General features: G+C 47.4%; 1 protein-coding gene across 10 annotated transcripts in view; it reads right to left on the minus strand.

Annotated features, from left to right (window-relative positions):
• nrxn2b (neurexin 2b) overlaps positions 1-12,399 on the minus strand; it is a 638,339-nt gene that overhangs the window by 10,387 nt on the left and 615,553 nt on the right. For all 10 annotated transcript variants that reach the window (XM_068587905.1, XM_068587904.1, XM_068587901.1 and 7 more), the window contains 2 exons: positions 6,543-6,868; positions 2,020-2,098 (listed from right to left, as the gene is read on the minus strand). In XM_068587905.1, coding sequence (XP_068444006.1) covers positions 2,020-2,098; positions 6,543-6,868 — 405 coding nt within the window. The remainder of the gene's footprint in view (positions 1-2,019; positions 2,099-6,542; positions 6,869-12,399) is intronic.

A 12,399-nucleotide genomic window follows, 5' to 3' on the forward strand; every position in this document is an offset into this window, starting at 1 on the left:
TTAAGCGCCAAAGAAATGCAAGAAAAACGCGACGGGGCGCGTTTAAAAGACGTGCCGTACCGTAGGAAAACCATGGTTTTGCTAGCGACGTGTTTTTGAGAGTCCAGTCTGGTGTGATCGGCACCTTCTGTACACACACAATCAACCCCGAATGATCAATGCAAAGGATGACCATTAATGCTTCTGCATAATAACGCTGATGAATGAAAGAACATTTTGCTTTGCCCCCGAACATCTGCGCTGTCGTCCTCCCGTTTACGTTTCAGTCCTCTGGCATTGACAGCACCACGAGCGTCAGCGCGATACTTCATGTCTACATTAATCAGACTCGATAGGATAGGAGCTGTCCTGGGCTCATAATGAGGAGATGTACGAGAGCCGTCAGGTCACATGATCCATATGTGAAGGTGGGGAAGACATCACAGAGCTCGGTTACTTGCATGATCTATATATATTTCCTGTATGCAGTTTTAGCCACACAAACTACATCAACGCTGACGTTGTGCTTGGTAACAAGCACCGTTTACACACTATTGAGGCTCTGTTCTGCAATTCCTCGATGCTTTTTGATGGCTTGAGGTTTCTGCCGCCGATTCTCAGCAGCAGCGTTTCCACAGTGGAGCGATTTGTGCGCACGCGGCGGTTATTAAAAAGACACGGGGCCGCTCATACGTCTGTCTCTGGACAGTTTGTCACTGCGATAGCATCGCGACCGCGCTTAATTACAGGGGCTTCCATAATGGGAAGGATTGGATTTTCCAACTTTAAACCTCGAGTGAAGATAGGGGAAGCGGTACGGATATCATCTTTAATGTGCCCCTTAATGTTGTATAATTCACGATGGATCCATTTTCAATTGTTATTTACATTCTTTTCCATTTTTTTGTGAAAGCCAGAAAGGAGCCCATTAAAAGCTATTCATGCTTTCTTTTTTTTCTTCTTCCAAGCATTGGTCCGGAGGCCTCCGGGGAGTCGACGTGTTAGCGGCGCTTACATGTTTTGCAAAGTGGTAATGTGTGCAGTTTAAGCATGATTCTCAGAGAGCGAGCCAAGTGGGATGTGATTGAAGACACGGCTCCATTAAAAAGCTATTTGCCAACTTCTAATCCCGTTTCCAACCGCTGACTGCTCCGCTATCTCTCGTGACCTGTCAAACACGCGTCAAAGCATTATTTTAAACATTATCAGCGCAAAACCTCTTCACTTCTATCTCGAATCTAATAATAAACGCCGGCATAAATTACTGAGTGCGTGTGACTCTTTGCTATCTGCCCTGCAATCTATAATATGCAAATCAAGTGTGCATTTATGGACTTCATTTGGAAAAGATTGCTTCTGCCCCAGGTGTTATTAACGAGGCTCCAGAAGAAGACTTTCCCCTGTTATAATCCCGAGAAGTTGGCAGCGCACACGCACAGGTTTCGTCGAGGCAATTGTTGTTTTCATCCCGCCCACGCCAGCCGTTTAAACGCGTAATGCCGTTTAACAACAGCAATCGTGTCAGACACGATCTTTCAGGATAAAATGTCATTAAATGTGGATCTGCATATTCTGTTTTGTCGACTGGATTGTCTCGCTTGAGTCACACTGCTTCGCCGTGCGAGGGTTCTTGGCAGCTTTTTGCGAATCGGCAAACGCTAATAGAGCGAGGAACCGCGGAAACGGGGGCGCAAAACACAAAACCTTTTAAACTCCGCCTCCTGTCACGGGGTCAGAACATTGCTTGACCCCGCCTCGGGCCAGCGGGGGCACTGTCCCGCCTCGTGAGAAATCGGGAGGCAGGAGATCGGTGCAAAACAACCAACAGGAAAAGCGGGATGGAGGGTTTCACATCCGGCCAATCAGAGCTGCAGACAGAGATCCAGAGGGGCGTGGCAGTCACAGAGAGTCGCGTGAACGTGGAGTAAAGGAGAGGCCGCAGTAGTCGAGGCGAGGCTATGTGCCTTTTGTTTTCTAGGCTGCGCTTTTGCTTTCGGACACCCGAGTACTGTGAAGACAGAACCCCCTGAGTTGACTCACCATTTCCGGGCTCACACTCCTCCAAATCTTCGTCATCGCTCGGACACTCAGCCGATGCTACCAAGAGGTCATCCGCATTCTGGAGGAACCGAGACAGAAAGCAGAGGAGATAAGAGTCAGGACACATTTAACACAGGACGTCCAGGAAGAGGAGGGGAGGACTCTCGGGCCCCAACGGACACTTACTTACACCCAAGCCTGAGCACCCAGGAGGGGCACACCGTCAGAAAGATGGAGGTTAAAAGCTTTTGTTGAGCGGGTTTCTTCAATCTAATTTCATTTTGGATAAAGGATATCGCAATATGCATACAATCTGACTCAAAATAAGTTTAAAAGTACAAGTTAAAAACCGTCTGCCACCAATCTTTGGATGTAAACTATTCCTTCAAAATCAATCGGGGTTTTTGAGAATTGTAATGTACCAAACATGATGTATCCACGTTTTCTCAAACCCCTCGTATTTGTTTACTTGCGGCGATGTAAAGTCGAAGGAGAAACAAGCTTTTTCTGACGAAACGTCCTGTTTTCAGTCTGAAACAGGAGTCTGTGGCCGTCGGTCGTCCCGCAGACTGCTGGCCTCACACGGGTGTCTCGCGTGTTGAGACGGTCGGGAAGTGGCTCCGAACTGCAGCTTGACCTCGGCCACAGCTTTTCTCACCAGTTTTGCGAGTTGAAATCCACGAGGAGGCAACTTGAAAAACCTCCTCGCGTCCGTCCAGCCCAACCGGAGAGCGACCGCACACACCTGGGAGTCCAGGACTGGAGAGCGCAGCGTAGCTCGGGATCTTAGCGTTAAAACCCCCTGACACCGAATTTGGGTCAGAGCGAGACAAGTGATGAATTCACGAAAACCCACAGTACCCCCCCCCCCCCCACACACACACACACACACATCAAAAGGTATATCTTTTATTCTAAGCATCAAAGCGCATTATTCGAGGATGATCAAAGCCGCAGCGCGCCGGGGAGCTCAGAGCTTTTGGAGAAATTGAAATTTGGGTTTCCGCTCGCTCGCTCTCCGCCACCCTGGCCCGTCTCCGCTGTGTCTTGGCGGGTGCCGGGGATGTTCATTAGAGCGCCGTCGCTCCTGTTGGCTTTGCCCAGCGCTGTATTTATAATGCTATTACTATGTTTGCTCTAGCACAAAATTACCCCACAGGCTCCATAGGATGGATTATTAACTACCCAAAGGACCGCATGTATATATGTGTGTGTGTGTGTGTGTGTGTGTGTGTGTCTTTTTTTATTTCTTTCTTTTGTGACAATGTGACTGTGACTAATGGAACTGGTGCAGGGTCTGGAGGTTGATTTCAAAATGGCCTCGGCAGCAGATTAGTGATTGTTATGAAGCAATAATCGATAAATTATAATGTCAGACCTGTAACTGCTAATTAAAACAAATACATTTTCTTGTGAGACATTGCTGAGTGCCCCCTTAAGGTATTCTACACTACACCAAGATGTATTTATATGATTTAACATCCTAACAATACACAGCTCACATATTAAATCATACATTTCCTCCCTGGAATATATGGTGAATAAAAAATATATTCTCCTGCAAAAAGTTGGAAGATTACCTTACAATAGAATGTAGATCGGTATTAAATAATGAAGTATAGTAATGACATAAAAAATAAAGACGTTTCACCAAAACCTGAGAAGCTACTCAACGATGATGTAATGCAGCGCCAAAATAAAGGCGCATGTGGGATTTAAAGTGTTAAATTGAATTATTTATGTCATACTGATGCATATTTCTTCACTTCACAAGCAGCTTACCTTGAAGCTTCATAACACTTCTACTTATAGGAGTGTGGAGTAAATGTGTAAAAGAATTCAACCACTTCTGAAACAAACTGTGCTGTTGAAAATATTAATTTTAAGAGCCCCTTTAAGAACGTTAACATTTACAATGCTGTGTTTTTAGTGTTCACTTGGCTCATCTACTATAAAAGATGAATAAGTGATTATCTTTCTATCTGTTTTGGTGGAGTTAGAGTAGATAAGGGAAGAGAGTTTTCTCTCCTTTGTTCATGATAACAATGTTTTGTTGAACTCTTCCAAAGTTCCTCAAAATGTTATTCATCAGTAAAACAGGTGAGAATAAAATTGTTTTTTCCACCACTTGCGAAAACCTCCTTGTTTGTTTAGCAACACACACCACCGCTCAAATACTAATTTTTCCTCTATTTATCTTAAACTGCTGCCATGAGCATGAAGACAAACGACAACCTTTTCCCCAACACACACACACACACACACACACACACACACACCAGGTGTTTAGAAGAGCCAATATCAAAGAACGTCTCTTGAAAATCAATGTAATTGTCATCGTTCCATGATATCTTGCTTAATTTGACTCGACTGCAACTGTGTCGTTTGAAAACCAGTTCTCTTTTCCCCGTCTTATCTCCTCTCTTTGTCGAGGGGGAGCAGATGATATTGCCCGGCCTTCGACGCCGCCTCGCCAATCAGAACCAACCCCTGAATAAAAATGACTCAGTCACACCGGAGGATGTGAATAATCAGGATTGTTCTATGCCCCGATGATGCTTTCATGTGATTGTGTTATTACAGAATGTGGATGAGTGACTCATTGGTAACGTCTCCTCGTTCTCAAGCACATACCTTTTAATGCCGTTTTGGGCCATTGTGACGATTACACTACGTTCCGCCAGGTACATAATAATAATAATAATAAAGCCGAAGATGTTACAATATGTGTACATTGGCGGAAAAATTGATTCTCAGCAATAAAAAGGTGGGACTCCGCTTTTTTTATGACCCGACATAAACATCCGTCAGCGAACGCGGCGCACATTAAGGCTCGTAACATCGACGCAGCAGACAACATTCAAAGAGTGCTATCCTAAAATGGCTGCAGATAATTTATCAAACGAGGCCGCCTCGAGCTGCCAATTCCCCATCACAGACCGCCGCTACGAAAGCTCGTTATATCCTGAACGTGGACGAATACCTCCGCCCAGATGTCTGCAGGCCAGAGATACGATATTGTTCTGAGTGGATGGCGACATGTGACATTAGAGTCCGGTTCCACTGATCTCATGTGCGGAAGAGAAGATGCAGAAACACTAAACCGTCCGCCTGAGTAAGCCGTTGCCAGCTGGGCGCGCGGCAGACGGCGTCGTCTGTGACGGCGCTTTGACCTTCGAGTCCAGAAAGTATCACTCGCTTGTAATTACATGGCAGCCTCAGCCCACGACGGGCTGTGGAGCACCTTCATGTTTTTTTGGTGAGCCGCCATCAGAGAGCGCCGCTTTGATGAGGCTTCGGCTAGCTGACTTTTGAAGAAGGAAAAAACAACGAATAAGCGGGATTTAATGCGAAACCGGCGCTCTCGTTTTCTCAGAACGCGGCGGGTTGCGGCGCCCCGCACCATCACCTTGACTTCCCTTCTAATTGGCGCCGCTTGCGATAATTCAAAACGAGGACTTCGCATAGGAGGGAGTCTGTGAAGGTTTTTAAGCGACGATGATAAAGAGACGAAGACGAGCGAGCCGGTCCAAATATATTCTGGATCTGCTGAGCGCAGATGCCAGGGACGAGCGTGAGTGGCTCGCTGACTGATCTCGGATAAGCTTCCGTGGACATGAATAGCGCTAATGACAACTACTGAGTGAGGGAAATGTGCCGGTGACTGGCTCCTTGCCTTTGTGTTTCCTTTGGGTTGGACAGTTTAAAGTTTAAAAGGCGCAGTACAAAGCTGTGCGACATCATAGAAACAGCTGACATCATATACGCATGGCGCGGACGTGGAGGAAAAGCTTGCATCTTTTCTTCTTATTTGCATAACTTTGAAATGCTTTGCAGCAAGGTCTTTTTGCACACCGCACTGCTTGTAGATAATGATACCGCTCGTGATCTGGAGCGTCCCCATTGGACCACATGCAGCCTGTTATTACTGGAGGTGGTTTCTGACGAGAGTAGTGGGTCTGGACGTCCATGTGGGCAACAGCACTTCCCTACTGTTTGATAATTGTTACTTACCATGATGGCGGTGGCTACCTTTAGCGCATGAGGGATAATCATCAGAGCATAAATCATAGCCTTTGGCATGCGCGTGTAGGAAAGTGATAAATATAAGTTCATGGCCCCCAGAGTTGTTGTGCTGCTGCTGCAGGATTTCCTTTTCATCACATTTCTCCCCATCCTGCAGCCTTTGTTGGTCTGCCTGGATGTGCTGTCATTTCCAGCAGCCTGCCACGTTTAGTCATCCATCTCTTCTTAGAGCGAGTCGAAATTGCAGCGTTTGATTGGCCTAATAGCGCTCGCCGCACAAAGACTCCCTCCGAGTCTGAACATCTCAATGAGGCTGAAAAAAAAAGAGGAAGACTCGCACAAAACGCCGCGCTGACGACGCGACCGCTTGACCTGGCAGCAGACGTCGGATCTCTCTGGGAATGTGCGGCACTTTCGAGAGAATTAAGATTTCGGAGCAACTTTTAGAAAGTCAATGAAAACGCAACCGCACCAAAAATCGCGCTACGGTTGCTCACCTGTGTGACACTGTCCCTCATGGTGGGCGAGCGCTGTTTGCGGGTGGTGGTCGTGGCCATGGTGGTGGTTGTCTCCATGATGGTGGTGGACATGTCAGCCAGCGGGGTGGTGGAGGTGGTGTCGGTGGTGAGCACCGAGGGCACGTCACCCACCAGCCGCAGGTTGCCCTGGGTCTGGACGTTGGGGTCGCCCTCGGCTGCCAGTTTGAGAACCTGCAGGCCGTTGTAGTACAGGCCTGAGATCTGGCCCTGGAAGTGACGGCCCTTCTCCCCACCGCCACCGATTTTGATGAACGCCTGGCTGTTGAAGATGGTCAACTGACGACCTGATTACGTGAGAGAGAGAAAGAGAGAGAGAGAGAGAGAGAAGAGGAAAGACGGAGAAATGGCGAAGCAGAGTGAGGAAGTGGGGTGTGAGAGAAGAAGAGAAACCATGGGAAGAGGGGAAAGCAGAAGAGAGAGAGGGCAAAGAATACCGTCAGTCATCAGCCATGGTCACCGGGTTAGCTCCCACGTGGAGCACACAGTAACACACAAGGCACAGAGACGGAGAGACAAGGAGGGGAGACAGAGGGGACTGTTTCAATCACATGGGATTTCCTGGGCAACACTTTAGGGAGATTGGACCCTGGTTTGCTGGCGGTGCAGCCATTACGGGGCCGGGCACGTGCCACTTTCTCAGGAAAAAGGCAGCCGGAATCTGGCAGTCAAATAAATTGCGGGGGCAGTTGCAGCTTGACCCTGAGACTGGAGGTTCATAGCGAAAAAGCATCTAATTTGCCCCGAGATGGAATATATTAGAACAATGCCGGGTCTGTGTCATTGACCTCCGGTGCACCTGAGCGGCACAATGATAAAGTACCTCTGCCAGCGGGGAGAGAGAGAAAAAAAAAAAAAAACTGTCGCCCCCGCTCTGCCATCCAGAAGACGAAAATAAGATCCTCATTGTGAGGAAATGTTTAATTCAGCAGAGGCTCTCCCTCTTTGTGGTCATTACCATTCATCTGGATGGATAGATAGATGACGGGAGGATAGGGCCGTCCATTTAACCAGGGCCCAATACTAATGTGTTACCAGGATTTGTAGTGATGGGTTGGAGTGCACGGGGAAGGTCTAACAGGTGTAGTTTTTCTGCCCGCATTTTCTCCAGCTGATGGTTTTATTCATAATTTTTGCTGCCCGTACGTACGTGCATCCCAGGGGCCATCCCACCACGCCACTCGGTATGATGCAAACGTTGACCCCTATTATGCGTCTTGTGGAGGATGGAGAGTGATGGAAGGAGGATCGCTGGATGTTGTGAGAAGAATGTGGGTTGAAAGCAGAACTGATGAGGTAATTTCTTAGAGGAGAAGCCAAAGAGCTTTCAAATCAATCGGTGAAAGGAAAAGAGTGTGATTGTTTGTGAAAGGGATACTACGCTAATGTGTGCGTCTCAAAGCAAAATATAGCTTTTCTTGGGATGCCGTGGTCCTGAGCTCTGAAACGAGAGACCCCTCTGGCAGCCTGGTCTCCTAAAAATGACGTTCCCACACAATAAATCGCCACTGTCGATTACATTTAGAGGGAACATATTTTCTCCTGGAGTATTTATGTATTTGATTTAAGACAAATATGTTTAATCAAAGACTAAGAAGGGAAGAGGTCGGGGTGGATCGATGGTTCAAATATGAAACTTTCACCCAGGAGGCTGCTGTTTGTGTCCTATTAAAAACCCCAAATAACATCATTTAACCCCCAAAAAAAGGTCTTTTTCTAAACTTGACCAAGCGTCAAACCACATTTACAATAAGTGTATCTATATGTTGTGCACCTAAGTGCTGGAGAGATGCACCTATTCCACTGAGATGGGCCATTAAATACAGTATGTCATCCCATTAACAGATCATTAGGCCCGTCAGGGGGACCGCTACCGTTCCCTAACTTCATGATGATGAGACTTAATGTCTGGCATATGCACCGTTGACATTACGGCTGGATTCTCACTCTATTATCTTATCACTGAGCATGTTTGGTGTGGGAGTGGTAATGAAAACAAAAGGAATGGAAGCGGTCGGGCGGGACCGATTGTCAAATTTGTGGACATCAGCGAGGGGAATACAGGAGAATAACCATGCTTGTGTACATACACAGAGAACCTTGAAACATCACACCTCAAACTGCACATTAACAGGCTCAGTCCACCACACGCTCCCCCCTGTATCAATCTTCCATTGTCCTTGACCGAAGGACACATTCATCCACAAACCCAAAGGGTCTCTCATTTCAGGCAGCCCCGCACGGCCCCCCCGCTCTCCAGTAAAGGGTCATACAACACTTCATCATCCATATTCCCGAGCGCTTCCAGCCTTCTTGTTTTTAACCAAACACCTCATGTTTCTTCCCCGTGTGCGAGCAGGAACCTCCGAGTCGGAAGATGATCTGTTCAGACGGGACAGTTTACTCCCGAGGAGTTATTGGTGTCACGGTTACACTCGGAGCCGGCGACACGGGGCATAAGTAAGCCGTATTGAGAAGCGGCTTATGATTATGATGCAGAGCAGCGAGGGTGAGTTATACCTCCCAAAGTCGGCGCACACGCAAGTGTCTAAGAATCCGTCGGGGGTGACCTATACAATTCGGCGTTACTTCAGCATGTGGCGATGCGACAAAGTGCGGGGAGACGAGCAGCGGGGACGGCCATTTGTGTGCGTTGGTCCCATTTGAGACAGAGCGAAGAAGAAAGGTGCCCTCTAGGCGAGATGAAGGGAAATCAGCGTTTGTTTTTTCGGGAGGCTGTCTGGTGGAGACGAGACTCTAACAGGGCCTGATGAAGTTATTGTTTCAGGGTCCGCCGGGTCAAATCAAAAGTGACATGTGGCTTTAGAGGCAATTTGGGCGGCGGGCAGGAGCGGGTTGAGAGTGGAGGGCGAGGAGGGAGGGGGAGGGGCCTCTGCATGACAAGCAATCACAGCGCTTAATGTGACAGAGCTGGATGTGGCGCCGCAGCGGAGGGGAGGGCGGGCGCCAGTGTATAATAACTTATGAAATATGTCAGTGGGATGACCTTTATGTTTGTGAGAGTTGGCCTTTTCAAACAGTGTGTATTTGCCCAACTTTTAGTTACATATGCCTTTCACTCCGTGTGTTTGCACGTGTGTTTTAACAGCTCACGGTGTGTGTCTGTGTGTGTGTCTGTGTGTGTGTAGTCGACAGCACAGCTCACAGGGTTTGCATATTGATGAGGGTCTATTGTACCAGTTTTAGGGATTGGATGGCTGCTGCCTCACATCTCTTCCCCGGGCTCTTAAGGTGACAGGCAAGAAATGGGCAGACGCTCAGGATGGGGCGATTAAAAGATATTTATGTCTTTGTGTATGAGACAGATGAGGATGAATAATACAATGGAACAATTCCAGGGCTGTTCTGCATATTCAAACAAGACGTAGCCATGCTAGCTGCTCCGAGAGGCTACACGTGACAATGCTAACAGGCCGATGATTAGCAGTGAAAATGTTTGCCATGTTCGCAATCTTAGTCCTGTGTGTTAACGTCAGCATTAAGACAAAGGACGGATGATTCTACACGTATTTTGGTCATAAAACAAAGTATTGGTACTGAACGTTGACCTGATTAGCGCTAAATGAAAAGTCATAGGGGATGATCAAAGTCCTGACAATACATCCTTTGGAACTGCACATCCGCACATAATTATATTGCTTTTGATCCAATCGTGGTTACGGTAATTTGGACCAAAATGATGGCTGGACAGACAATACCATATAGAGCCACGCTGCTAGCATGGCTTTCTCCTTTCCGGGACTAATAAAAGAATATCTAATTTAACCTAATGGCTAAAGAGACCCTGTAAAGCCATGGACGCCTGCTGCCAGAGGCTCAGACTAAACACAATACATACATCCAGTTTAATGATCAGCTTTAGAGCCTCAAAAGGTCTGCACACTAATTTGTCTGCTTCTGCTGTTTGTGTTTTCCGCAAACAACTGCTAGCAAGCATTAGCTAGCTGGCTACATGGCATGGTACATGTAGTAATTCCTTGTTACCAGGAATAACTCCTCATCAGGAAACACAAACCCAGAGCTTGGATCAGAGTCTGGTTTTAGTCTCTCTTTCCAGGGTGCAACATGTTCACAAAGAGACAGCGATGGTGCACTTACACTGAAACTATTCTGTAGCGGTTATGGCTCCAGACAGCTAATGTAGTCAGCTGTCCGCCTACAAACGCAGCAGTCCCTATTTCATTTAAATCCATGTAGTGTCCTCTCATGAAATCCATAGGGGAATATATAATCCACTAAGTTGCACACAGTGGCCCTCAAATTTGTCACAACGAAGCGTAGTAAAAATAGCTCTGAAGGGATATGCATAGCAATGTGCAGGAGACTGAGAGCAAAGCAACATAAAGAAGTGGAGGGGCAGCCTGCGGAGGACCGAGCAGTCAAACATATACTTCTAGGCACGTGAATCCTCCTTGACTAGAAATTGTGCGTCAGAGTTGCTGCAGCTTTCGAAGTCTTTGCTCCTGTCCTACAGCCGGGGATGACACCATGCTGGCAGTGAGCTGGACTCTCACTGCTGCCCAAATAGGGCGTCGGGGTCAAAGAAGGTGGGCACGACTAATTCTAAAGGCATGGCCATCCACCATCACACCCGCCTCCTCGTGGCTTAGTGGCTGATAGCCTGGGAGGCGTTACAGCTGGAGCGAGAAGCACTCTGATCAACAGTAAATCATCACTATTAAAGAAATGATATGTAACGCGCAATTGACTTTCTTTTGGTTCTGGCCAGAGGGCTTATCCAGAGTTATCGAATGCCTGAGAGAAAGAGAGAGGCGCCACAGAAAGAAGAGGTTGGACAGCGACTGAGAGAATGGGGACATGAGAGATGACAAGAGCAAGGGAGGATGACAGACGAGTAGGACAGAGAAAGGGCGAGTCTGCATGAGGATAGAATGTCAAAGAGACAGAGCGAGGGCATGGAGAGAGAGCGGGGAGGAGGGAGCACATGACAGGCTTGATGAAAAAGAACAAAAGGAACCATGCAGTTGGAGACTGTGGCTGGGAAGAGAGACATACAGTACCACATGGGAGTAAGATGGTAAGAAAGAAGTAGGAGGAAGTATAGTGAGTTAGTGAGAACAATGGCAAAACAAAGCACAATGAGGAAGAGGATGTCCAATGCCAGCTTCCCCCCCACTCTCTTTTTCCAAGTGTCGCTCTGGTTATTTGTGTGGTTGTGTATCTGAGGCCAGTGCTTCCTGCGTCTGTGTTGAGGGAGGATAGGGTTGATTTAACTCGGGTCCAATACTAATGCGTTATCAGGACTTGTGCTGAAGGGGTGGCGGTGGTCCAACCGATGTCATTTCTTTTCAACCGATGTTTTTGTCTGCGCCTATCCCCATATTTGCATCCTGCCTCATCCTACCAGACCCCATTGATTGTGTCTGGTTTCATTGAAAGTGTGTCTTTTGTCTGAAATACAGTTTAAGTTTCTGTAAAAAGGCATCGGCGTCCTGTGCGCCAGAGGATTTTCCGAATGAACGATCACCGAGTTAAAAGGGTTTTATCGGGTTGGTACAGGTTGCATCGCTTTTGTCTGATGTCCGTTACAAATAATTCTTCAGCCAAAATGTAAACTGGAGAGCAGGAAGGTAGAGCAACTTTTCGGTGAACCATCCTTCTCAACTTTACTTCTGAACATAGAGAGAAGTGGCTGGTCTCCGATGAGTTGTGCCGGGTAATTACTAGCTGAGCCGAGCCAAGCCATGGGAGTGGGCTGAGCTCGGGCCACGCTTGGCGTACTAATGCACACATTGCTTGTCAGAAGCTGTGCAATAATGGCCGTGTATGTCTGCTA

Source organism: Clinocottus analis, unplaced genomic scaffold (genome assembly GCF_023055335.1).
Source record: "Clinocottus analis isolate CAN_PGR_092001 unplaced genomic scaffold, fCliAna1.0.p SCAF_21, whole genome shotgun sequence".
NCBI lineage: Eukaryota > Metazoa > Chordata > Actinopteri > Perciformes > Cottidae > Clinocottus > Clinocottus analis.